At 40.2% G+C, this 26,501-nt stretch overlaps 8 protein-coding genes across 9 annotated transcripts in view; 1 reads left to right on the top strand and 7 right to left on the bottom strand.

Moving 5' to 3' along the window:
• tyw1 (tRNA-yW synthesizing protein 1 homolog (S. cerevisiae)) overlaps positions 1-807 on the bottom strand; it is a 47,055-nt gene extending 46,248 nt beyond the window's left edge. Inside the window, exon 1 of one of the 2 annotated variants that reach the window (XM_020605643.1) lies at positions 194-807. In XM_020605643.1, coding sequence (XP_020461299.1) covers positions 194-257 — 64 coding nt within the window. In that variant the 5' untranslated portion in view covers positions 258-807. The remainder of the gene's footprint in view (positions 1-193) is intronic. The other variant, XM_020605644.1, reaches the window with a different exon arrangement.
• Positions 808-1,235: 428 nt separating this feature from the next.
• Positions 1,236-4,014, top strand: sbds (SBDS ribosome maturation factor). The gene is made up of 5 exons (XM_020605562.1): positions 1,236-1,621; positions 1,842-1,971; positions 2,061-2,261; positions 2,569-2,733; positions 3,007-4,014. The coding sequence occupies exons 1-5, from the start codon at positions 1,494-1,496 to the stop codon at positions 3,130-3,132; spliced, it is 750 nt and encodes a 249-aa protein (XP_020461218.1). The 5' UTR covers positions 1,236-1,493; the 3' UTR covers positions 3,133-4,014.
• Positions 4,015-4,456: 442 nt separating this feature from the next.
• LOC109963265 (claudin-4-like) lies at positions 4,457-7,275 on the bottom strand. The gene has a single exon (XM_020605633.1). The coding sequence runs from the start codon at positions 5,618-5,620 to the stop codon at positions 4,946-4,948; it is 675 nt and encodes a 224-aa protein (XP_020461289.1). The 5' UTR covers positions 5,621-7,275; the 3' UTR covers positions 4,457-4,945.
• A 250-nt stretch (positions 7,276-7,525) lies between these two features.
• Positions 7,526-23,392, bottom strand: LOC109963268 (claudin-4-like). The gene is made up of 2 exons (XM_020605636.1): positions 23,235-23,392; positions 7,526-8,354 (listed from the first exon to the last, which is right to left on the bottom strand). Exon 2 carries the CDS (start codon positions 8,326-8,328, stop codon positions 7,693-7,695), a length of 636 nt encoding a protein of 211 aa, XP_020461292.1. The 5' UTR covers positions 8,329-8,354; positions 23,235-23,392; the 3' UTR covers positions 7,526-7,692.
• cldne (claudin e) lies at positions 13,003-13,745 on the bottom strand. Its single transcript, XM_020605635.1, has one exon. The coding sequence runs from the start codon at positions 13,743-13,745 to the stop codon at positions 13,110-13,112; it is 636 nt and encodes a 211-aa protein (XP_020461291.1). The 3' UTR covers positions 13,003-13,109.
• cldnf (claudin f) lies at positions 14,646-15,839 on the bottom strand. The gene has a single exon (XM_020605634.1). The coding sequence runs from the start codon at positions 15,782-15,784 to the stop codon at positions 15,047-15,049; it is 738 nt and encodes a 245-aa protein (XP_020461290.1). The 5' UTR covers positions 15,785-15,839; the 3' UTR covers positions 14,646-15,046.
• Positions 18,394-18,975, bottom strand: LOC109963271 (claudin-4-like). The gene has a single exon (XM_020605638.1). It carries the CDS (start codon positions 18,973-18,975, stop codon positions 18,394-18,396), a length of 582 nt encoding a protein of 193 aa, XP_020461294.1.
• cldna (claudin a) lies at positions 20,823-21,854 on the bottom strand. The gene has a single exon (XM_020605637.1). It carries the CDS (start codon positions 21,789-21,791, stop codon positions 21,162-21,164), a length of 630 nt encoding a protein of 209 aa, XP_020461293.1. The 5' UTR covers positions 21,792-21,854; the 3' UTR covers positions 20,823-21,161.
• Positions 23,393-26,501: the final 3,109 nt, after the last annotated feature.

The following is a 26,501-nucleotide window of genomic DNA, read 5'->3' as shown; positions in this document are numbered from 1 at the left end:
CAGAGAGTGGCTAATCCTACAACAGCAACAAGACCACAGAATAAACCCCCCCAACTTTAAGCCATATAAGACAGGTAAAAAGTTGGGGGTGAGTGGTTAGCAAAGCATGCGAGCTAACAATGCTATCTGAACGTTAGCTTAAAGATGACGTAAAGTTAGTTTCAAATTCAGTCGTCAAATCAAACAAGCTCACCTTTTATATCCGACGTAGACGCACACCTTACGAAGAGCAAAAATACTACGAAAAAACTCGGCATAGCTGTAAAAGGTACATTAAAATACCCAGTCCTCCTCACCCAGTGATGTGTGCAACCATCTTGTTTGGCCGAAAAGCATACTGGGATATGTAGTAGTTTGTTTGGCGTTACGTTCAAAGAAGCCTACGCACATTCACAGAAGACGTATAATAGAAAAAAAAAAAACATATCCACGTCTTGCACAAATCACATATTCTGTTTCTACTAATGTAACGATTCCCTCAGTTACAACGCCTATTTACATCTGCCGGTTCAAAGGTTTTATTTTGAATATATCCACCGGAAGTACTACTGGTAAACTATGTTCAATTGACCGTCAATTGTCTTGCTGTTTAAATGTCCAAGATTTGGTTTTACTGGATTTAATGTGATTGTATCAACCTCAGTTCTCGTCGTGAGAGAGTCAACAGCCTAATTCAATCATCACTGCACACAAAATAAATAAAAATATACGACACTTAGCTAAAATAAAATAAAAATGAGCTCGCGCCTGCATCACCTGTGTCTGCCCTCCAGATAAATTGTTCTCCTCTAACAGCTCTATGGTCAAAACTCACGAGTGTTTCCCATTGACTGATGATTCCATGGACTGCACCTCCCTCTTGTGGACAAAGATGGAATTGCGTTATGTAATTTGTCCATTACAGGTTGGCCTGTATATTCAGAATGATGCGTTTACTGCCCTCTAGTGGTCACATGTCAAAACTGCAATATTTAAATGAGTAAAGCTTGCGCTAGTGCAAGAAGAAAAGCATAATAACGTTTCCGGTGAATACTTTCAAAATACAGTGAACAGACGGAAGTGCTCAGAGACGAACTAACAAAGCGTTGTGTTGATTTGTTTTATAATTAAAGCTAGAAAATACAGCGCGTTCACCAACGGGAATAATCCAAATATTAACAAAGATTTTTTAATATTATTTAGGTGCCATGCATTCTGGTAATCTTTATGACAGCAGTTGTTTCTGACACTTTTAATATTATTTCATCAGCATTAATTTTTGTAAGAAATTAAATTTTATCAGAAGTAGCTTCAATCATTTTTAATTGTCACACGTCACTAAATTACTCAAATCAACAAAAGAAACAAACAGGCACGGAACCATTTCTTGACTCTTGTTTCAACTGAGACACTTATTGGGAGCGCACTCAGAACAAAGTTACGACGCTGTAATTTCACAATTTTTCTTGTCAGCAGCCATTTGAACAGAGCTTTCTGTCTTGTTAAATACAAACATGTCGATATTTACGCCTACAAATCAAATACGCCTGACAAATGTGGCCGTGGTGAGGATGAAAAAAGGAGGGAAGCGGTTTGAAATCGCCTGCTACAAGAATAAAGTTATGAATTGGAGATCAGGAGCGTGAGTCATGTTAAATGTTAAAAGCAACACTGTTCATTGCCATTCAAATTTAACGGATTTTTACCGTTTGTGCTTTATAAAATGTCTAATTAAATCCTCTAGTCTGTACGGTTAATGCCTCTCGATGCTCCGTTATAACGTTAGACCTTCAGCTAAATATGCTAAAGCTAGCGAGAAGAATAAACATATCTGAAAGTCCAAGCTTGGTGTTTTCTTTCAGAGAGAAAGACCTGGATGAAGTTCTGCAGACACACTCTGTTTTCGTGAATGTTTCCAAGGGTCAGGTGGCAAAGAAGGATGATTTGACCAAAGCTTTTGGGACAGATGATCAGACAGAGATTTGTAAACAGGTACCTGAATGCTCTGCTCCCCGGCTACCTGCCTTTCAGTGTTCATTGTCACTCCCTGACCTTCTCTGTGTTGCTCTGTTTGCGAGTAGATCTTGACCAAAGGAGAGCTCCAAGTGTCCGAAAGGGAAAGGCATACTCAGTTGGACATGATGTTCAAGGACATTGCAACTATAGTGGTTGAGAAGTGTGTCAACCCGGAGACCAAGAGACCATACACAGTCATCCTCATCGAGCGGGCGATGAAGGAAATCCACTACTCTGTCAAGGCCAACAAGAGCACTAAACAGCAGGTCACTTTGGTTTGCTTGATCGGGATTATAATAACACAGATTCATTTTATTTTTGTGTACTATTTATGTATCACTAATGTAGAAAACCAAGTTCTTAACCAATAAGTTTTGTCATGAATGTGATGTTTTCCACTGTGACTACCACTGCTTTGACCACCAAATACATTTTCAATGTGACAGAGACACTACAGTTTTCTGTTTCCTGGAGCCAGTGTCCACCCAGAGTGTGATTTCCTTTTCCCTTCACTTTATTCAGACTTTCATGACAGAGACCGATGATCCTTTCATACTTGTGTTCTGTTCCCAGGCTCTGGAAGTGATCAGGCAGCTGAAGGAGACCATGCCGATCCAGAGAGCCCACATGAGGCTTCGGTTGGTGCTGCCAGCCAAAGAGGCCAAGCAGCTGAAGGAGAAGCTTAAGCCACTCCTGCAGGTCGTGGAGAGTGAAGACTTTGATGAGCAGCTGGAAATGGTGAGAAACCACTGTGTGTTTCTGAGTGCGACTGACTCATCTCTACCATCACTGAATGGTACATATATATGTTCAAGACTGCAGGTCTCTGCAGTTGGGAATCACAATCAGACATCAGCTAAATTTAAAGTGGAACCTATGATTTTAAAGTTTTGTTTTTTCTAAAATCTTAAACTCAGTTTACTTTCTTTGCCTCCTGTTTTGTAAGATTTCTCTGTATGAACGGATGCCTTTGTTTCTCCTCTGTGCCTCTTTCCTTCTCCTCGCCTTCAGGTGTGTTTGGTGGATCCCGGCTGCTTCAGGGAGATTGACGAGCTGATCCGCTGTGAGACCAAAGGCCGAGGCTCTCTGGAGGTTGTCAGCCTCAAGGATGTGGAGGAGGGAGATGAGAAACTATAGTAACCCAGCTTGACAGGACTAGGCACCTTATCCACACTAACATGCTTCGCTCATTTAAGAGACTATATTTATGATCAGGATCATACTTCCTGCAAGAGCAAATAAATATTTAACAAAATCTAATGGGTTTAATGTGTAAACCCAGCGATTTTCCTTATATATGCACACAGTTGATTTAAAAACAAGTGTATCACAGTTTAGCAGAACACCATGTCTGATATGTCAGCGCTTTAAAAACAGAAAAACATTCATATTCAAAGGAGATACTGTACATTAAAGTATGTCTATCTCTGTTGTACCCCTTATGAAAAAGTGCTGTATAGAATTAGACACTATTTAAAATATTGTACCAGATTTTATATTCACAAAGTTCAGTGAAGTTCTTGCCAATATTGCTATAGTAGTACCTTTTTACATTATTTTGATTTTAAGCACATGATGTTCTGTAGCTGAGAGTCTGTGATACATCAGTAGGTATTTGCTAAATGATAGTGGGAAACAGAAAAGGTTCAGAGGTTTGACTGCAGAATATGGTCACAGAGACTTTGGGGATCACGTTAAAATCAAATAACTGAAAGAAGTGAGGGGCTCTTTTTACATTTTCCTACATACACAGAGTTTGGGAGAATCAATATTTTCTGTCAGGTTTTGACAAAGTGGAAGTGCCTGTGTGCTGTGTTCTGTATTCTGAAACATGACTGTCCCACTAAAGACCTGTTAAATAGAAGTATGAAAAGTCCAGCTCACATTTCATGATTTACATCTGAATACTTTGTATGCTTCAACTTACCAGATACTGACTGCTTCCTTTCTGTCACCACCTTTTGTTTTTAAAAGAACAAATACTAAAAATAAATGACTACAGTGAATTTTTCTGGGTTCACCTTTTTGCCTCCTCAAGTGCTCTGTGCCATCCATCCATTATCTGTACCTCAGGGGGGCTGGAGCCAATCCCAGCTGACATCGGGTGAAAGGCGGGGTCCACCTTGGACAGGTCGCCAGTCTATCGCAGGGCTGACACTTAGACAAACAACCACTCACTCACTTACTCCCACAGACAGTTTAGACTCACCAAATGACCTAAGCTGCTTTGGACTGTGGGAGGAAGCTGGAGTTCCCAGAGAGATGCAGGCACAGGGAGAACACACAGATTCCACACATAAAGGCACTGGGTCAGCCTGGGCTCGAACCTGGAACCTTCCTGCTGCAAGGTGACAGCGCTAACCACCAGTGCCCCTGTGGCATATTGAGTTAAACATTATAATGCATGACTAAAGTCAAATAATATTCATAAACATTTCAGAATCATTTGCAATGCTTTATTCCACAATGTGCTTTTTCTGCAGAAGAATCAGTCTCAGATGTAAACATTTGTCACTCTCAATGGACCAAACATATAAGAAATTGGATGACTCTGTTTTTGTGCAACTAGTAATAGTATTAGAGGACTGAGAGATGTTTTTAGTTTTTAGAAATACTTTACAGTAAAACTGAAATGGGGAAGTGAGGATTGAATGTAAAACAATACTATGCAGTAGATACAGTGTTAGGTTCAGTAGAATGGAAAGTAAAACTAATAAAATGTAAATTCAAAGTCTTATCAACACCCTGTTACTAAAGGTAGTTCACTGACACGTTGATGTGTTTGTGCATTCAAATGTTAAGTTCATGCTTAGTTAAACCAGTGAATCATTACTCAACATGTGCAGCCAGAAGGTTTCCTGTGCTGTTAAATCTACTCACAGACATTTCACATAGTCACCATTTTATAGCTGTTCATTCACACTTAGGTAAAAATAACATCACAGTCCCCTCAGATGGCCCCTGATCTGTGTTCATACTGGCTGTGTGTGAATGTAGTCCTGTTGATCCTGTTCAGGGGGTGACTAGCCTCCACCGGTTGAGTCGGATAACTGCCCTCTTGACCCTGCTGAGCCTGTCTTTGACCACTGGGGCATCTGGTGGTGAGAAACACCCCTCCAGCCAGCATCAAGGCAAACGAGATCCATCCAAGGTACAGAGCAGGTCCCCAGTCTCTCCTCAGCATCACAGTGCCCCCGAGTGGCTGACTGGTGTGATGGCACGTCCAGGATATGGGAACCAGCAGCAGAATCCCAGACAAAACAAAGAGAGCACCAGAAAAGATTTTGACCTGGCCACGCAGAGGGAACCACACCACCCCCGCTGCACCAATCACCACGGCAAAACCCCCAGCTCCGATGGCTGCCATGATGAGGGCTCTCCACGTCCGAAAACTTCCTGACAGAGACAAGAGAGACTGATAGAATGAACAATGCAGGCTGCCATCATGGGCCAAGTCCCAGTGATCCCATTCCAGCCATACCCCATCCCAGTAGGCAGGCAGAGTAGCCGTGGCGTTGTCCAGTGTGCCGCTCACTTTCCACAAGGCCAAGCAGCGTGTCAGAATGGCACAGAGCCACCCTATGAGGGCCAGACCGAGGGCAGCAAACTCCAGCTGCCGCTTCATGGCTCTGGCCTGCGTGCTCTTCCTCTTCACTGCAGGCCCAGCCACCTAACCAGAAACAGCTGGCAGCGGAGTGCAGCGGGGTGGGGTATTTCAGCATGTGTGTGCATGAACACAGTATGTGTGTCTGTTGGTTTTGCATGTCTGTTCAGAAAGGGGAAACCAGTTTTTTGGTATTCATTAGGAGAAGAAGGCACGGTGTGACTGCAGGCTGCAGCTGGGTGGAGGAGGGAAATCCTTCTGTTTGTTCTGCCATGGTTTGAAAACAATCCTTTTCTCCCAGTTTGTGCTGACGGGGGAATAACAAAGGTTGCACTGTGCTCACATGTTTCAGCCACCGGGTTGTGTTTCTGACACAGATTTGATTTAAAGAGCCTCTCTACTGATATTAGGACTGTGTCTTCACAGTAGTGGGTGGAGAACAACAATGACACCTCATTCGACTGAACTGCTTTTCTCACTGCATAATAGTTATTCAGCTGGCACATGAATACAATATTTATTTGGAGCTTTTAGCTTAGGAAACGTTCTCAGTTTATTATGTCACTAACAAAAGGGACTAAAACATGATTAATAACTTTTCTACAGCGTTGAAGTGCATGCACATTCAGCTACAGGGTTATATAAACATCCTCTTTCATAAGGAAGTGGCAACAAATAATTCTTCATAAGACTAGAAAATCCAAATGACAGATTGCAGTTATTTCAAATGCTGAGATGTCAGCTAGTGTCAGACATACAATGATGTGCAGTATACAGTATTTTCTCAGTATGGAGGCCTTATAATTCAGCTGCACATTTCACAACAACACTTTGAAATGTTTGAAAAGTGATTGACAAGTGTTTTGTACTTGGCCTGTATTGACACTGACACCACACTGAACAGAACTATAGGGACTGAACTGATAATGGTCTTCAGAATCCATGTGTTCCACCCCAGAGAAAAATGATAACATATTGCAGCATATTTCTAGAGTCTTTTCATATATTTTTATACATTTATGTCAGTATGTTTATGTTTATCATTATTATTATCTATATATTGTCTGTATAGTTGCAAGAGAAAAGTAAGTGAGCCCTGACTAATGTATATATTTGTCTTAAAATATGGTCAGATCTTCATGTATATTAAATTATGGACAAACACAGTCTATTGAAATTAATAACACAAACATCATTGTATTACTTGAAAAATCACAGTGTAGATTGGCAAAATTATGTGAACCCCTAGTGTACAGACATAAATAGAAGCTAATCAGAAAAAGAGTATAATTGTTTGTGTGAGGAGCCTTGGAGTCATCTTTGATCAGGATATGTCCTTTAAATCACACATAAACCAAGTCTCTAGATCTGCCTTCTTTCACCTGTACAATATCCAAAATCAGGAGCATCCTGTCTCAAAGTGATGCTGAAAAACTGGTCCTTCCTTCTCCTATCATACAACGGCCTTAATGACAAGGCTCCATCATATCTTAAAGACCTCAAGGTGCCTTATCATCCCAACAGAGCACCTTAGCTATCAAGCTGCTCTCCCATGGAACCAGCTACCAGTCTCAGTTCAGGACGTGGACACCAGTTAGGGCTAGATCAGGTGACCCTGAGCCTTCCTTTAGTTATGCTGCTTATGTCACCGGCCACATCAACTTGACCAGTGTTTGATTGTTTGTTGTGTCTTGTTGCTTTTCTTCTTTGGTCTCTCCTCTATCCACTCACCCCAACCGGTCGAGGCAGAAGGCCGCCCACCAAGAGCCGGGGTCTGTTGGAGGTTTCTTCTGTTAAAGGGAGTTTTTCCTCCCTACTGTCGCCAAGTGCTGCTCAGGGGGATTTGTTGGGTTTCTTAATAATAATAATAAGGCCTAGACCTTACTGTGTAAAGTGTCTTGAGATGACATTTGTTGTGATGTTAGATCAAGATCAGATTACATTTTAGGACCAGTTACTGCAGAAACCCAGATCTTTCCAATGTGTTCACATACTTTTCTTTGGCTCTATATAGCCAGCACGGTTCATTACATATATGGTGAAGTGGTGAGTTGTTTGTGATGTATTGGTGTGTTCAGCTCCTTCTCCTCATTTCACACATAGTTCTTGATGGCGTAGCTGCTGTGTGTGGGTATCCTGGCTTGTGAGTACCCACTGGAGGGGAACCTGGACCTCTGTGGTGGGCAGCTTGTGCACAGAATGGCTCCCCCACAGAACAGCAGCCCAGAGGTCACAAAGCCTATATATATGGCTGCTCCAAGCTCTCTCTTCAGTACCTCAGGGACATGGGGGTTGTGGAAGTCATGGATGATGGAGTTGGCTGTCCAGGAGACAGCAACTATGGTGGTGAAGGATGCCAGGCAGAAGATGGCTCCAGAGCTCAGCACCACCTGAGCTTTTATCCTCGGGTGGCTCAAGCAGTTGGTGCAGTGTGCTCCTAGGAGGAAGATGAGGAATCCTAGGCAACCCAGCACCATGCTAATGCAGATGAGGCCCCGGGCTGCCTGGAGGTCTGGTGACAGGTCCAGCAGGGCATCAAAAAGTTTACACTGCATCTGACCTGTGTACTCACTGACACAGGTCATCCACAGCCCCTCCCAGAACACCTGCATGACCACCAGATGGTTGCCAATGAATGCTGTCACCTTCCACATGGGCAGAGCGCAGATCAGGAAGGTCCCAGCGACACCTATCATAGATAGGCTGATGCCCAGCTCCTGCAGAGCCATGGGACAGCAGGCAGTCGTTTTACACCCTGAAACAAAAAAATGTGGAATCTTTATACAGAATGGACAAATGTAATCTCCCTTTTATCACATGCTGATATTTTGCTGTGATCAGTTAAGTTTTATTTATTAATATAAAACCATTCATCTATGTCAAGTCAACACAATGTCCATTTATGAGTTTTCATTTCAACCTAAGAGTATGTACTAAAGATTATGAACTAAAGAAATAGGAGGTATGATAAGAAAAGATGCAAAACAACAGATCTTTTCTCTAAAGCCGAAGTTGTTTCCTGTAATGGATCTCATTAGATTAAACAACAGGGATTTTCTAGCCATGGAGGCAAAGTGCCTCTAGGTGGCAGTATGATCACAAAAGCTAAATACAACCTCAGGTTGATGTGGCTGTGAACTAAAGTCAACATTTCAAATGTAAACCTTATATGAAAGTCAGATCTTAATTTGAGATTCTGACGGTAAAATGGAACATACATTTTGTGACTCTTTCGAACACCCCCTTTGAATTTATTAATCTGTTTCTGTCTCATAGAGCAGAATATCTAAGGACCTTATAAACTTTGACAGTGTTGGACAAAACTTTAGAATCATGGCATGCTTTAACAAACACATCATCCGACAAGATTGCAAGCCCATATTTGTTCCCTGGGTAGTGAACTCAGGTAAGTACCTGACAAACAGGTTCTCTCAGAGTCTGGTTTGAATAACCATAGGGGCATTTTTTTTTTTTTTATGTGTGTAAACAAGAAGCATGAGAGAAAAAAATACAAGAGAATGTCATTTGTTCTACAAAAAAATTTAAAAACCCAAAGATGCCAACTAAAAAATGAAGTCACCCACTTTCCCAGACACATAAAGACAGTTTCTATAACGAGACCCAAGTGTAACAACCATATTTAAAGCAATCTCAGACAAAGAGCAACATTTGATTCACTTATGAGGACAAAGTACATGTTTTATGCATTTGGGTTTTTTATTTGTTGCTTTTTTGTTGTTCTTGTTGCTTCACATCCAACTTCTGTTACTTCTTGAAGGCAAAACCAGTCGTCAACCAGATATCTGTGCGTTTCTTTAGAAAACTTAAATATCTGTCTTTTGGAAAGATGAGAATGAATCCTCTATGCTGTTTCCACCAGACTTGCTCAGGAGATAAGTCACAAAGGGGGTCTCATCGTTCCTGGAAGGGCAGTTGGCACAAAGAAGCCCCCCTCTGAAGACCAGCAGTGTCCCAGCCCCCCAGCCAATGTAAAGAAAGGCTCCAAGCTCAAAGTAAATCACTGCTGCCTGAGAATCATACTGAACAAATTTTAAGAGAAAATATCTCCAGCCTGTTGGAATCTTGTCAGGAACACAGTGGAATGAAAACAAATAAATGCGCTTTAGAAATCTGCAGTACCTGCATGTGTGCATGTACAGGAATCAAGCCACTGTTGAGACGTCGTGACACTATTTAATCAGCACTAGTTGTCCCGCCATATTGTGCCTTATAGTAGTTGTCTGGTTTAAGAGCAATTTATTTCAGTGCAATCTATTGTTCTCTGTTCACTACTCTGATGGTAGAAGCAAAATTTAACAGTATAAACATTTGTCTCTGCTCATGTTAAAGGTCTTTATCAGCAGCAGACATTTTTGTATCTGTATTTGTGGCATATTTCAAAACACTTTTAAACACACTACCAGTCAAATATCTCCACTTTCTCATTCAGTTCAATGGGAAAGTGTTTTGACTCGTGGTGAAGTGTGTTTGACATTTTGCTTTCAATTTTGTTTAGTTTCATTAATAAGCAACTCAGTTTATTTTATTTGAGGTTTCTAATTTTAATTAATTTTAATTTAATTTTAAAGCATTTTTAAAGGAAACACATCACACCACACAAAATCAGATGGTTTTTGTATTTCTATCCATCGAGGTGGTTACAGCTACACTTGTTTATATGTATAAAAGCTTTTAAAAAGCTGAAAATAACATCAAACAGTACAAGAGCAGGTAATATCCTTCTTAGAAAAGGCAAATCATACAAACTGAAACATGAGAAATACTTGGATACTTGATTCATTTACTGAAACCAAATGTTCAGTCTCACAGTGTTGGACTAGATTGTTGCTTCATTGTCTACTTTGACATCAGTGATCGGGTGAATCATTTATCCACAACTGGTTCAGGGAGATTTTTTTCTGCAATTGTAAAGGGGAACGTAAGAATGTGATACCTAGTCAAATGGACCGACAGAGCAAGGTGTGTTCACACCAGTGCAACGCCCTCTGCTGATGTCAGGTTTGTGATGAGATGTTTTTTACAATGTGAGAAAAATACAAAGGTAACTTCCTGAATGCAACACAATGTGAATCATAGGTTTTTGTAAATTTATGTCAAAATGCATAATTTGTAACAGTCTTTAAATAAAACAGAAGCTTTTTCTAATCTGATGCCTTCATAGGTGTTTGGCTGTACTAGAACTTTCAAATCACTGTTGATGTCACACTGGGCAAGGTTAGAGATGGCAAAAGGTAAAAAAAAGACAACATTAGGGGACCTATTACAATAATAATCATTTGGATAAGTTATGATTTTATTTGGGTTGTATGTGTGTTTATGTAATGTTGTTTGAACTGTGTTAAGGTGACTTTGGGTGTCCTCTCTATAATGGACTTTACTGGTGTTCATTGTGTGCTGTCCCTGAAAATAAAAAGAATTTGACTTTTTCTTGTCAAAAACTCCCATGAAAATTAAAAAACTACAGCATATTCTATGTATTGAATGTGTAGCCAAAAGCAGAAACCTGTATAGTGCATTCCCCTGTGCCAGAGGGCTGTCAAAAACACCGGTACCACAGTGACACTGACTTTTTGTTTTGTTTTTTTATCTAATCACACAACCTCCATGAAGAAAAGAATATCAATCAAGCTGTAGATCCACTATGCGTTCATACAATATGTATTATACATATAGAAATAGAGAAACACAGGTACTATAGATATAAGAAAGAAGAAGAAGAAGAAGAAAAATCTTTAAAAATATCAGAAATACAGTAGTAAAACAAGTTAATGATAATTCCTCACTGAGACCTTCTGGGTGCAGTTTTTCATGTAAAATATCCATTTAGATAAATAGTTTTTAATAAATTAATTTTTAGAATTTTAAAAGTGAAAGTATTCTGTACATTTGTGACCTATACATAAAGATTTGCACCATCAGTAGAAACTAGTGTGTTTGATACTGAGAGCCAGAGACTGAGGAGTCAGAAAATACCAAGAGACAGTGTTGGTTTCGTTGTTTACACTAACAACAGTGTAGAATAACACAGACCGCATCCTTCAAAATGGGAACCCAGGACCTAAACGTCATCTTTATTGTTGAATTCCAGCACCAGAGCACTGGAGTGCAACAAAATATGGATCAACCAAGTATTTAGTGACTGGATGATATATTCATATCAACACAGAGGAGGACCTGTCCCCATCTCCCTCCAAAACAATGTTTGCTGGAGAAACTAATAAAAAGATGTGTATTATCTGTGGTGAACCACTCGAGGATTGTCTAGTTATCTGTCACAATCAGTCCTAGCGTTGCTCTGTATTTAGCTTTTTCTTTGTTCAAATAGAGGCAGACACCATTCTGACTGTTGAAACGCCAGCAGTGTGGGGGTAGGGCTCTTCTTGGTACTAACACATGGTGGCCGGTTCTTTAAAAGGCTTTGACAGGATTGTAAAACTGGTTGAACTAGTTAAACATCTACATGAAGAGCTGGAACAAACTGGATGTTTTTAAATACACTTTGTTATCACACTGCCTTTTGCTCAGTTACACTTTACAGTTTGTGGCCTCTTTGAATTCTAAACCATGAGAATTTTATTTTCCATGAGTAGCTGTTCTAAAATAAATCTATTTGGTCATAAACATTCTTTTTGACATCCAGCATGAACGACTGGGTCGCTGCTGCATTCCTCAGCCCCTTTACTTTTCAGTCTGACGTGATTGGCATTTCTGGCTCATTGCCTCTAGTGGACGGATGTTTAATTCACTTTAAGGTTGATTTTGCCTTGAACTTGTTGACATGAATATTCACTGTAGTAAAGCAGTATTTCTATTATATCTCTGTTACTGGTTGTTTATCTATTTTATGTTACAGTTGCTTTCATTTTAAGTTGCTCTGACTGTCAACTACAATCTAAAAATCTAAATGTAAACAACAGAAAGACAGACCTACAGTCTTGGGGCAGAATTTGCTCAGCTCTGGATGAACTAAAACACACCTTGACAAAAGAATATCAATTAAGTAAATGCTTTATTAACAATGAAAAATTTCAATAAACAAAAGAAGTCTTTGGATATTGCTAGCAAACAATAGTTTATACAATAAATTCACAACATATTAGTGGTACTGTACAAATTTTCTTCCAATGTAGCTCACGCTGACCATTAACATTCTTCTACCATAGCTTCGATTTGCCAAATATTCAGAGGAAAATGAGGTTTGATACAAGCTTAATAAAGAACAGCTCTCATTCAGTCCAGGCATCATGCTGCTGGAAGGTTTTTTTTTTTGTCATTTCGGTAGTTTCACACCACATCTTGGTAATGTGTTCCTCATTCCTCAAGAAACACTCTTGCCTCCACCCAAAAGTTCTGAATTTCTCAGACAATCAGTTCTCACTTTGAATAAACAGTGAGACACAACTTGTGGCATTATCAAAGGCTCACAACCAAGGAGGGTTACTTAAGGAAAGTAAAATAGTTTATAGTCCTTCTCAGGAGGAGGGAGCTCTCAGACGTAGGCTTTGCTAGTGGCTGTGGACCTGGCTGGACCAGCGTACTTGACTGGATACTCTTGGATGTCATCGCGTGGGCAGGAGCTGCAGAGGAGTGCACCACCCAGGATGAAGAGCGCAGCTGTGCCCCAGCCGATGTAGAGTGCAGCACCAATCTCTCTCCTCTGGGCATCAATCAGGACGGGGTTGTAGAAATCCCTGATGATGGTATTGGCAGACCAGCAGACAGGAACAAGGACGAGAACACCGGCACAGATGAAAGCAACTCCAGCAGCAATAGCCACCTTGGCTTTGGAATTTGAGTCCTCCACAAAGTTGGTACACTTAGCTCCAACGATACCCAGCAGGATCCCGAAGACTGCAACAATAATGGCGACGACCACAAGTGCTCTGGCAGCCTGAAGGTCTTCAGGAAGAGCCAGCATAGAATCGTAGATCTTGCATTGCATCTGGCCTGTGCTCTGCATTACACAGTTCATCCATAAGCCTTCCCAGATAATTTGCGCCGTCACAATGTTGGCTCCAATGAAGGCCGTGACCTTCCACATTGGCAAGGCACACACAATGATGGCACCCAAGAAGCCCACGATGCACAGGGCAAGGCCCAGGACCTGTCGTCCCATTGATACCATGATGAGGTCTTGTTGGAGTCACGGGCAGCTGAAGAGAAGCAGAGGAGAGGAAGGTGTAGGAGCAGGTCAGCTCAGCTCAGGTTTTCAAGTTGAATACAGACTGGGGCACATATCTCTCAGCTATAAGGATGTCTTTCTTGAAGGTGGAGTCAGAATATCCTTCCCTCTGACCTGAAACCAGTGTGCTCAACGTCTTTCCTGTCCAACCAGAATCTTCACATTATCTGAATGCAGACCGAATGCTTTCGATGAGAGTGGAACAGAATGGTTTCGATAAGATAAACATCAGTTTTAAAAGAGTGCGCGTATGTAAATGAGGCCCGTAAAGAGGCACTGCATTCTTCATTCAAACAATGTTCAACCAATGGCTGGGCTTTAATTGGCTAGGTTACTGGAAGATCAGATCCAGTTACAGGTTTCAGGTTTGAGAAAGAACACCAAGGTGTGAGTAGCAGTGGATGTTAACAGCATGAATCTCCATTTATGGCTCCATTTTCCTGGGTTTATCCATTACGTCTGTTTAATTACCACATATTTTTCAAATAGTTCTAGGAAATACTTGACAGAATGTCTCATGCTGATCAGTGCTGCAGTTCATTTGGTTCACTACAAAATCCTCTTTAAGATTTTAGTAAACTCAGAATTTACAGTGATTAAAATTAAATACCAGGGGGTATAAGAAAATCCTCTGTTATTATACTAGCATTGTATTTTTATAGATTTATAAACACAGACACACAGAAGGACTGTCAGAGCTTACCTTCGTAGATATTTCAAAATACTGTATAAAATAATAACATGTTATGACAATGACTCCACAAACAGGTAACTGTATATACTACAAACATTTTATTGAAATTCTTTTGAATAACCTCAAAATAAAGTGGCATTCACAGACAACAAACATCATTATGTACAAAATATGCTTTGAATGACAAGGAAATAAATACCAACAGTAACTTTCTTATGAAAAGCATTGGAAGCTTCACTGTACACAACCAAATAGACACAACATTCTTCATATGTCAAGAATTGATAAACAAGAATTTTACCCCAGAGCACAAAATCAATCCAAATAATGAATCATTTGATGAAACATTCATAATAATCAATTATAACAATGACAGTGATTGTTTGAGTGAATACATTCTACATCCATCCATGCAGTGTACTGGTATACATACCATCCTACAGAGACAGCTTTTATTTAGGTGCAGTTTTACTTTCTAAAGGCATAGCAAGTTCCTGAAGCCACCATGGCAGAAGTCTCAGTCCTTCTCTTCAGTCTGTCCCTTCAGTTTTTATATGTACTGTGAAGGAGCGTGCGTGGCTGGTACTGCATATGGTTTGCTTGGTAGGTGTGTGCCTGTGTATTGTGCGCTGGATGGGGGAGCATAAACAGGGCCATAATTTGCTGGGCCTGTATAACGGTACATTGGTGCTGGTGGGTAACCTGGGTATCCATACATGGGTTTTTGAGGAGGACAGGAAGTTGTTAGGATGATCCCTCCAATCAGAAGAATTGCGGCAGAGCCCCAGCCGATGTAGATAGAGGCACCAAGCTCCCTCTTCTGTGTTGAAATTGTAAGGGTGCTCTGGTAGTCTGTGATGGTGACAGATGCAGACCAGCAGGCAGGGATCAGGATCAGGATAGCAGCAGCAATGATGAGAAAGCCGGCTGTGATCACCACCTTGGCCTGCGATGAATCTTTCTTCAGGCAGCTCATGCACTTGGCTCCAAGGATGCTGATTATGAAGCCAATGAAGCCGATAACGAGGGACAAGATGACAAGAGCTCGGCTAGCTTGCAGATCTGAGGACAGGCTCATCACAGAATCTTGTATCTTGCACTGCATCTGTCCAGTGGCCTGCATCACACAGTTCATCCACAGACCATCCCACACTATTTGTCCAGTCACAATGTTGGCTCCGATATAGGTGGTCACTCTCCACATGGGGATCCCAGTAGCCACTGCCACCCCAACAAGGCCTATGAAGCTCAAGATCTGACCTACCACTTCCTTGCCAATCCTCCCCATGGTGAAGAGGGTTTGACTGCAGCAGGAGAGAGAAGTGTTTCAGCGTTGAGGCCTGTTTCTCCTTCAGACTGACACAGCTTTCTCACTTGTTGTTTGTCAGAGAATGTACGGGAGGAGGGCTGTCCTGTGGTCAGGTGAGCTCATCCAGTCAAACAAGATTCCTCCTCCTGGAGTTAAAGGCGTGGCACCCATTTTTAAACAATGCCTTGCTGTTGTTATTGGAAAACACTTTCATATGCAGATTTTTCTGCAGTTAAGGCTGGAGTTAATGGGTGGAGATTACCTAGAGATGGGGATTATTTCACTATGACAGCCATTATTTTCTATTTTATTCTAGTCTGAAGGTCTAAGGAGACTGTGTAAGTCTCTATTTTTCATAATAGAGACTGACTTTAAAGACATTTACACAGTTTGCTACCACATTGAGACAATTTTGAAAAAAAGGAAAGAAGTAGATCTAAGCTTCTTTTAATTATTTGTGTTTTCACAAGATATTTGTCACTGATTAATTTGAAAAAAAAGGAAACTGACATGTTGTTACTCTAAATGTGTTAACTGTGCTTAATTAAATTTTTTTTTTTTAAGGCTAAAACCATTCAAAACATATCAGACATTGACCTTAGCAGATCTGGACACAAAACGTGACCTGGTTAATACATGTGATCAGCCCTGAGCCGAGAGGGAGAGATTATCTGTTTTAGTGTTGATAACAATCACAGGAAGCCAGTCACATAAAGTGCAGTCAAACTGCATTTCATAAAACCAACACAGTACCTATTAAATCCAGCGACCTCTGTTGAGTAAACACAGTGTTGACACACATTTTTCACACACACCACACTCAGTAACCTAAGACTGCATCAACAATCGTTTCCACACTGGCACCCACTGGTGAAAATTTGTTCTGTGAAAGCTGGATAGTTGTTACCACTGCTACTACTGTATGCATTCCTGTATTTTTCTTGGAGAATAATTCAAATCACATTGAAATCACAAAAATGTGTTGACGTGGGCCATCAGTACTGAATACTCATGCCTGTGCATTCTAATTCCTATGGAAACTATCAGGGTAATGACTCATTAAACCAGCTTCCTGCATACAGTATTACAGTATGTTTATGTTCTTATGTCCACTGCTGTGCAGTTATCTGCTCACCTTACCTTGTGATGTTGAATAAAATAACACAAAGCAAACAATAATGATCCACTGTGGTTAAGAATGACAACTTTCACAAGAGAACAAAAACATCAAGCCTTCAGAGCTTTGTAGACCTGCAACAGTTGATAAAATGCACATATGTAATTTTTCCAACACTTGTTTACAGACAGATTATTTCACTTATAATTTACTATATCACAATTCCAGTGGGTGAGAGGTTTACATGTGCTTTGTTGAATGGGCCTTTAAACAGCTTGGAAAATTCCAGAAAATGATATCATGGCTTTAGAAGCTTCTGATAGGCTAATTGACATGATATGAGTCAATAGGAGGTGCACCTGTACAAACAATACTATGCAAGCAAAAACAACATGGGACACACACAGCCATCATACCGCTCAGGAAGGAGACGTGTTCTGTCTCCTGGAGATTAATGTACTTTGGTCTGAACAGTAGAAATCAAAGAACAACAGCAAAGGACCCTGTGAAACACTGGAGGAAACAGGTACCAAAGTATCTATATCCACAGACAAACCCTGTATCAACATAACCTGAAAGGCTACTCAGCAAGGAAGAAGTCACTGGTTCAAGACCACCATAAAAAGGCAGACTACAGTGTGCAGCTGCACATGGGGACAAAAATCTGACTTTTTGGACAAATGTCCTCTGGTCTGATGGGACAACAATTGAACTATTTGGCCATAATGATAACTGTTATGTCAAAACTGTTATGTTGCAAGCCAAAGAACACCATCTCAACTGTGAAGCATGAGGGTGGCAGCATCATGTTGTAGGGGTGCTTTGCTGCAGGAGGGACTGGGGCACTTCACAAAATAGTTTCATGAGTAAGGAAGATGATGTGGATATATTGAAGCAACATCTCAAGACATCAGCCAGGAAGTTAGAGCTTGGTGGCAAATGGATTGTCCAAATGGACAATGGAAGCAGACTTGCAAAACTGTGGCAACATGGCTTAATGACAACAAAGTGAAGGTACTGGAGTGGCCATCACAAAGCCGTGGCCTCAGCCCAATAGAAAATTTGTGGGCAGAACTGAAAAGAGCTGGTGGAACTGAAAAGGCGTGTATGAGCAAGGAGGCCTACAAACCTGATTCAGTTCCACCAGCTCTGTCAGGTGGAATGGGCTCAAATTCCAGCAACTTATTGTAAAAAGCTTGTGAAAGGTTCTGATATTACAACTGACTGACAAGACAAAACGTCAACTGTGAGCATGTTTGACAAATACACAAAACACAGTCAACCCTCGACTCAGCTCATGCAAGCTATGATTTCATGTCATATTTAAAATGTCTGTATATATATTAGTTTTAAAGCAAACGTTTCCCTCTGTTGCAGTTCTTGTGGCCTGGAGAGTCTATGTACTGTAGGAAGGATCTTATACATATTCTCTTGATGTGGAGATTGACTTCACAGTTCTAAATGTGGGTACCTAGATGGGGTGCTCATGTTTTGGCTGGCAGTTCCAACACAGTAGTCCTCCTCCCATCAGCAGCAGTGCTGTAGCCGCCCAGCCAATATACAGTGATGCTCCTAATTCATACCTCTGGGCTTCAATCACCAGTGGGTTGTAGAAGTTGGAGATGATGGTGTTGGCAGACCAGGAGACTGGAATGAGACAAAGCAACCCTGAGACAATGAGTAAAACTCCAGCTAAGATGCAAGTCTTGGCCTTGGATCGCTTGTCCTCAATAAAGGTAGTGCATTTCCCACCAACAACCGACAAGAGCGCTCCACAGAGTCCAGTTAGGATGGAGATGACTGTCATGGCACGTGCAGCTTGCAGGTCCTGGGGCAGAACCATCATGGAGTCGTACACCTTGCACTGCATCTGGCCTGTACTCTGCACCACACAGTTCATCCACATGCCCTGCCAGATGGTCTGGGCTGTGATGATGTTGGGTCCAATAAAAGAAGTGACCTTCCACATAGGCAATGCACACACCACAATGACCATTAAAAAGCCAATAAACCCCAATGATATACCAAGGATCTGAAGCCTCTTTGAAACCATCTTGTTGGCTTTGTTTCTCACATATTAAAACCCATAAAGCACAACAAGGTGAATTGATTAGCTTGTATTTATAGTGTGTAGTGTGAGAAGAAACTACACAGACATGAGGGTATGTGATACCATAGTCCTCAGCAGCAGGCTAGAAGGAGTTTACACACAAACAGAAACCCAGTGACCTCTAGTAGTGCTGATCTGCCAGACATCTAAGACCTTAAGGTTGATAAAAAACAGACAAATAAAACTCTTGTCCAGTAACCTTTTATTCTCTAACTAAGATTATGCTTGTGCTTAAAAAGGTCTGGCCACAGTGGCAGACTGAGGCTCTCTGAGGGGCAGGGGCTAGTAAATATAAAGCGCACATTCAGTGGGACCCCATCAATAAAGAACAATGACATGTTTGGTGAAACTTTTCCAATAGTCCAATATTATTCATATCACAATGATGAATTATAATGGTGTGGATCATATCGTAGCCCAATGCTGCCATGAAACATATAAGCTTGTTACTAATAAACATAGTGGTGTGTGACATGTGCCACAGGATGTGAAAAGCATAAAAACAGCAGGTTATGAGAGTCAGTCCCCAGCAGTGTGTCCTTCCACAGTCTGTCTGTAGTCTCCTATCAGGGATCTGCTGCCCTTTATGCCTCCATGACAGTAATAGCTGGGGTCAGAGGCATTATGTTTTTGGGCTGTCCATCCACACCCTGTACAGGACACCCTGAGTACCTTGAGCAGCACTTTCAGTATTTTACTCTGAACAAATGTCTCACACACACACACACACACACACACACACTGTACTATTTATGTGACTTAGTTTGTATGTATTCTCTCTTATTATTATAATTCCAGTTTATTTTTTGATATTGTTATATTGGGCAATTTACTATATTCTAGCTTTCTATATTCTATTTTATAACTTTTATTGTAATTTTTGCTTTGCTGCTGTAACACCTGAATTTCCACGAAGATTAATAAAGTATTACGATGATGATCATCGTCATCATTGTTATTATTAGTGGTATATTACTGTTTATCAGTGCCAGCTCACCCTCCATGGAGGACCTGTACACCTCATGGGTCAAAACTGTACGTCAAAACAATCAGACACAGTGACAGTTTCTTTCTCTGGGCACATGAAACCATGTGCAGGAGAAAATACAGGATGTGTTATTTTACTGACAGCAAGGGGTAGTGTTGGACAGGTAATCATTAGGACAGCGAGCACTTCACTAAACGGCTCAGCACATGACTTTAAAAGTTTCCATTTTAGAGCTAACAGGTGCAAATGTTTCTATTAAAAGGCAGCTTCTTGGTTTTGAGTTTATTATTATTTTGCAAATAAAATTTCCTGTAAAAACAAAATCTACATTCATTTCATAATTCACAAGGATCATAAAGCCAAACTGGTTTCCCAGAAACATTGTAATAAGTGTGCACTTATTCTGGAGTGTATTTTGTTGCTTTTCTTAAGTCATTTTACTTCATTATAAAGTAGTTAGTCATAAAATGTTTCACTTAATTTTTTTACTCTTCTTTTGTCTACTTACACTAGAAACATTAACAAAGAGAATTTGTGATGGAGTATTTGAAACTATAATGAGGATTTATTTTGTGACAGGTTGATATGTAGAATTTTGTTTGATTTATATAAGAAATATATGATTATTTTAGGTTAATTAACTCATCTCTTTGGGTTGTGTATATCAGGACTCCTCCTTGTCCTTTTTTCTGAAGGCTTCATTTTAGTTTTGGATTCAATGGCTTTAATAACATGTTATAAAATCTAGACAAACCATAATAATTCAATGTTGATAAAAAATGTTTATTTACAGTTTCTGGCAGTCACATATAAAACACTTTAAAGTGAAATGGCATGTAAATAGACACAACGTGATGAAAGTATAGGAAAATAAAAATACAATTCATCCCAATAACATGTTAAATGCACCTCCAGTATTTATGCTCTCTGTTTTTACTCAATCCACATGCACAGTTGCACAGTTATCTTGGTGTGGTGCACAACTCGACACAAATGTAACAAACTTGAAATACTGTAACGCAGCATGAAAATATCAAAGCAAACTATGGGCACAATAAAATCACCTTGAAATTCTAAGTATAATTAATGTGGCAATGTCTTTTTCTCAGTCTCTCAGCCTTCTCATCTGGCTGTTCTCTTCTCACACATAGCCCTTGGGTGCAGGTGCAGATGAACGAGCAGCTGCGTACTTGGCAGAGTAGTTATCCTTGGGAGGGCAGTTGGCACAGAGGAGAGCACCACCCAAGATCAGGAGAGCTGAAGCTCCCCAGCCAATGAAGAGTGCGGCCCCCAGCTCCCTCTTCTGAGAGCCCACCAGCAGTGGGTTGTAGAAGTCCCTAATGATGGTATTTGCTGTCCAGCACACGGGGATGAGGCACAAAATACCAGCAATGATGAAGATCACACCAGAGGTCACGCCGATTTTGGCTTTGCTGCTCTCGTCCTCCACACAGTTGGTGCACTTGCCCCCAGCAATGGCCAGGAAGATGCCGACGATACCAATCAGGATAGAGATGATAGTGAGAGCTCGGGCGGCCTGGAGGTCATCAGAAAGGGCCAGCATGGAGTCATAGACCTTGCACTGCATCTGGCCTGTGCTCTGGACCACGCAGGTCATCCAGATGCCCTCCCAAGTGGTTTGTGCAGTTACAATGTTCTGGCCGATGAAGGCTGTCACTTTCCACTGAGGTAAGGCACAGGCCACAATAACACCAATACAACCAATAATAGCCAGGGCAAGGCCCATTATCTGAAAACCAGCTGACACCATGTCTCCTCAGAAAGCTTCTTGAAAGTTGTCCACAAAAAAGGTCCAAAAGTCAGTGAAGTCTCACTTGAGAGATCCCCAAGAATAAATGCTTGGGTATGGCTGGAGCAGGTCTTTTATACAGCTAACTCGGGGTGGGTTTGACACAAACACACTGTCACACAGACCTGTGACGTGAAGACACTCTTCTCACCCCCACTCGTACTTCCAGCACCAGGCATGTGTCATCATGTCAGTTTTTGTCTCACTCAGTGGAAGTTGAAGCCACACTGTGACTCATAGGTGTTGTGATCTCTTAAGCAAACTTAAAAAGTATTACAAACCACACCCTCAAAGTGATGGTATTCACTATTAGGTCTCTTTTTTTGTTCCTATTGTACATGCTTTCTGTCATGTACTGTGGTAACTGTGACTAAAACCTCTGTTTTGTTTGTGTCAAGTGAAAATCATGTCAATTCTTTAGGAACTGCGATGGTTACTTTGCATTTTTAAGTTCATCCAAGAGTTCTCCAAATGTTTCTTAAACCTATAGTTCTGCTTGAATGTAAAATGCCATTAAACATTAACTATGTGTTTCCAAAGTAAACTATTGATTTCTACCTTTTTCTGACTCACTGAACTCAAGTTCTCTAGTTATATATTATTGTAATTACTTACACACCTTTCCTGAAACACAAGGACATCTCAATTTTTTATTTTTTGAAGAAGGCAGAATTTAGCTCCTGATGTTATCTGCTAACCTTTGACCTCTGGTCTCTGATCTTTTCAGATGAGGGAGTTTCAGTTTGAGGCAAAGGTAAAACACACACTACACAAATATAAGTGCTATTCTCTTCATAATTTCACTATTTCCTAGAATATTAATAGACAAAAGTAGACAGGATGTGACAAAGCTCCTCCTTATGAAAATGACAAAATTAGCTGAACCCAAATTCTTTGACTGCAACTATTTTAAAAATCATAATTAAGTAATGTCAACACTTAACTAGACAGCATGTTTTTAAAGTTTCCATATCATCCCTAATAAATAGGCCAAGTGACACTGATCAACTATAAACCACAGAATGCAGCTGGTTGGATTAGTACTCAGACCATTCAGATTGTAATCAGTCCCAGTACCTTCAGGTATGTATTACACAGATGTGACTAATAAAGTACATAGTACATCCTACACTGATTTAACAACCTAACCTGATTTGTCCTATAAGAGCATCTCCTGAAATTGCACCCCTGTGGTGGCAGAGATATACCACAGATGAAAGATATATAACTAACCCTTTTTTGACATGGCAATGCTATACTAAAGTCGGGTTAGGTTAAGACACAAAAAACTCCGTTGGGTGAGGGAAAGCTCGTGGTCTGGGTTAAGATTAGTTGACTTGTCAGTCATGGATAAAAGCAACAGAAAAGCTGTTCTGTAGGGGAAAACAAGAGATCAGAGCTGACCTTTCTGTGTTGTCAGTCCTTAAAGGATAAATGGCTCCAGCCTTCTCCTGCAGGTTGTCTTTGTGTACTCAGTCCAGGTCCCACTTGAATTATTGGTAGTTTTCCACAGAAGGGAGAAGACATGCAGGAGGGAGATGTTGGAGAAATGGCAAACACCATGCAAGGTGATTCAAGTTAACAGACTGTTGCAAAAAGAGGGAATAGTGAGAGGGGGCATCGAGAGCAAGAGAGAGAATCAGATTGTTTCAGAAATGAATAGAGGCAGTGTGTACGAGCCAAAACTGCTGCTAGGACTATAAAGACTCCATTTTATTGAAGGTAAGATCATTAAAGCTGCCTTGGCCTTGCTGTGGAGATTGGATTCCACACACAAGGAGGCCAGGAGGAATTTCCACCATTAAGATGCTGAGGAGAGATGGGTACAGGGTGAGATTAGTTTTGATGTGTAGGTGGCCTGTGATGAAGAGTTCAAGTTTCTTAACTGAGACAAAAGTGAACAGTAAACATTTTTGCAGCAGCAGGTACAAAACATGACTCTAGCAGCTGTGAGAAAATGCCAGAAGAAGCTGAAGTGACAAGCACCAGCAGGCAGTCTGGGGCAAGCCCAGACTTCACAGTAACGGCTGGAGCTGGCTCTCAGTCAGGCGCCCAACCCTCTAGTTAAACTGCCTGGCTCATTATTATCAATACATAGTTAAGCAAAGACACACTAAAAGTTGGGAACCACAACTACCATGGCTGCTTTTGAATTTACAGTAGCAGAGAAATCATATCTAACTAGCAAGTAAATACCTTGAAATGTAAAATGCAGTATTGTTTACTATTTGTGTGAGGTACATAAAAAGAAACAAACTTTTCAGAATGTGCTTTTGTAATTTGGGCTGTGTATCTGTACTTTTTCAAACATGAAAACATTTAGTCATTTTTACAGAAACAATAATCTTGTTTCAAATAACATGGTGCAGACATGTTACCATCTTCACTTAGAATAGACAGAACATTGTGTTTATTTATTTAGTTTTATTATATTGTGATATGAAAAATAAAAACAATTATGACAATATCTTGTTTTGAGAATGTGTCATCGGCTGTTTACAAAAGAGTATGTGATGTAATAAGAAGTGTTCTAATTTACACTGTTTGGGTTTTTCAAGAAATTAAAAAAAAAAAAACAGAAACAGCAGTAGTTTCAATCCCCAGATAGGGAAGTGTGTGTATCTGTGTGACGTCCTGACAGCGAGCCCTGGGGCCATTGTTCAGGTACAGTCACAGTTTCAGTAGGTAATTTAAGCACGATGAGTATCTTTATAGGATCTTCAGTGAGTCATGCATGTTCAGGCATAACACATTATCACATGACACAAACAGGTGCCTGGGGTTTTCAGGGGTCTGCAGAAAGCATGAAAGACTTTTTATAGATCTTTTAGAGAAGATCTACTAAAGTATAGCATCGAGGGTGTAAAATATCTTTAAAATCATATTTAAAATCAAAACATATTGTTATTTTTAACCTATTTTGTCCATTTATATTCTTAGGACATAGTGGCTCAGATCCTTGCGCTCTTAGAGTTGTTTTTGTTACTTAGGGACTCAACTGGAAATCTCAGTGGGTGTTTTTCTAAACGACAGTGCCAGATAAATGTGTGAGAGTCAGGTAGCGTAAATGCAAAATAGTAGCTGTGCTACAAGTCAGGATATAAGCCATTTTGGTTGTGAAATAATGAGTGACTAAGGAATTGTTTTCAGGCCTTGGGCAACTATCAGTACTTCATTTGTGTGTGCTGCTATTAGAGCTTGGGTTTTTTGGCTTTAAACAAAATGCTGAAGCAATTCCTTTTCTTCTTTGTTGTTTATGAATCCTGTCTTTATTTACTCTGTGGTCTACAGTAATCCTTCCTGTACTTTTTCAACATTAACACTCATCAGTGGTTTCAGCAACAAACAAAATTTAAAGAAATAATGGTGTGAATTTAATGTGGCCTCATGGAATATTTTACTAAAAGTCAATAGTAGTTTGACAGTAATAAGGACTAAGAAAAGTTTTTTGTGAAGCAACAGCAAGCTGCAGCAGACACCACTACCACATGAAAACCGGCTGAACTTGCTCCCACTCCCAAGACAGGTGGATGTTTAGGAAGGTGCTATGCAAGTGGCTACATGCATATTCCCAGGAACCAATCATGTGGGTGCACCTGTGTGGATTAAATGTCATAGAATGGTCTGTTATTCAGTGATAATGATCCATCCACTCTATGTGCTGTATCTCTTTTATCATGCAAACATCTTATACTGCACATGCATTAGAGCAACAGAATATGGGCATGCATGACTCACAGTACAGTTTTGTTAAAATTCAAATACATTTTTGCACAAACATCTGTCTCATAAGTGAATTACTTCTAAAACACCTCTTTAACATAAAATCATAAAAAGGTTATACAAATTTATATTAAGCAGCATTAATGTAACAATTCTGTCAGGTTTGCCCGGCTGCCCCTGCCTCTCTCACTTCTCTCTCATTCCACACATTTTCTGCAAATTACCTCTCAAAATCCTAAATCTGATTTTTCACAACATTAAACACAAAGGGAGATTGAGATGGTTGCAGATACTCAGACACGGTGGTGTTTCTATAATGAAAATAATTTTGTTAGCTTGCTCTTGGCCACCTCACACAGCTACATATATAAGTAGTCGATTTTACTGACTAGTAGTTGCAGCCCTACAGATGTTTGTTTAGTAACTGAATCGGAACTTTAGGTCTTACATTATTGCATCAATAATTCATAATTTTATTTTATAGAAACAGACACACCTAGAGTTGAAACCAGAATCTTGGCATTTAAATTAAATTTCAGTTCCAGGCTATGAGTCAGAGAATGCAAGATATTTGCAAGTAATATTAAAACCCTTCTTATCAGCTAATGGTTAATATTTATGTTTAATCAACCCACACTGATGGTGCTTCAAAATTGAATGAATAATTAAAGATTTATTGTCTGATTTTTTGTGAATATCATAATCTGATATTCAAGATCAACCATGAAATTTAACAGTATGCAGGATTTTACACTATATTATAATGCAGTATCTTTAACTTTTTATTATCTTTTGTAGCCTGAAATTTCCTTTAATGCAGTTATAGTTTTGCATTGTGACACCCCAAGATTTTCACTGGCCCTATCTAAATCTGTAATCTGTAATGGAAGAAATATTCAACTGCAAATATTATTTGCTTGCTGTCCCAACAAAGTCACCCTGCCAACT

The sequence above is a fragment of the Monopterus albus genome, unplaced genomic scaffold (genome assembly GCF_001952655.1).
Source record: "Monopterus albus unplaced genomic scaffold, M_albus_1.0 scaffold71.1, whole genome shotgun sequence".
Classification (NCBI taxonomy): domain Eukaryota; kingdom Metazoa; phylum Chordata; class Actinopteri; order Synbranchiformes; family Synbranchidae; genus Monopterus; species Monopterus albus.
The sequence above is the reverse complement of the archived record's forward strand: the minus strand, read 5'-3'. Positions and strand labels throughout refer to the sequence as shown.

What these genes read in the sequence shown, in the direction of transcription:
- sbds (XM_020605562.1), top strand. Translation starts at nt 1,494, where the DNA reads ATGTCGATATTTACGCCTACAAATCAAATACGCCTGACAAATGTGGCC. An exon ending in ACAAGAGCACTAAACAGCAG is followed by an intron (nt 2,262 to 2,568) that starts GTCACTTTGGTT and finishes TTCTGTTCCCAG; the next exon opens with GCTCTGGAAGTGATCAGGCA. An exon ending in TTGATGAGCAGCTGGAAATG is followed by an intron (nt 2,734 to 3,006) that starts GTGAGAAACCAC and finishes CCTCGCCTTCAG; the next exon opens with GTGTGTTTGGTGGATCCCGG.
- LOC109963265 (XM_020605633.1), bottom strand. Translation starts at nt 5,620, where the DNA reads ATGAAGCGGCAGCTGGAGTTTGCTGCCCTCGGTCTGGCCCTCATAGGG.
- LOC109963268 (XM_020605636.1), bottom strand. Translation starts at nt 8,328, where the DNA reads ATGGCTCTGCAGGAGCTGGGCATCAGCCTATCTATGATAGGTGTCGCT.
- cldne (XM_020605635.1), bottom strand. Translation starts at nt 13,745, where the DNA reads ATGGTATCAATGGGACGACAGGTCCTGGGCCTTGCCCTGTGCATCGTG.
- cldnf (XM_020605634.1), bottom strand. Translation starts at nt 15,784, where the DNA reads ATGGGGAGGATTGGCAAGGAAGTGGTAGGTCAGATCTTGAGCTTCATA.
- LOC109963271 (XM_020605638.1), bottom strand. Translation starts at nt 18,975, where the DNA reads ATGGTTTCAAAGAGGCTTCAGATCCTTGGTATATCATTGGGGTTTATT.
- cldna (XM_020605637.1), bottom strand. Translation starts at nt 21,791, where the DNA reads ATGGTGTCAGCTGGTTTTCAGATAATGGGCCTTGCCCTGGCTATTATT.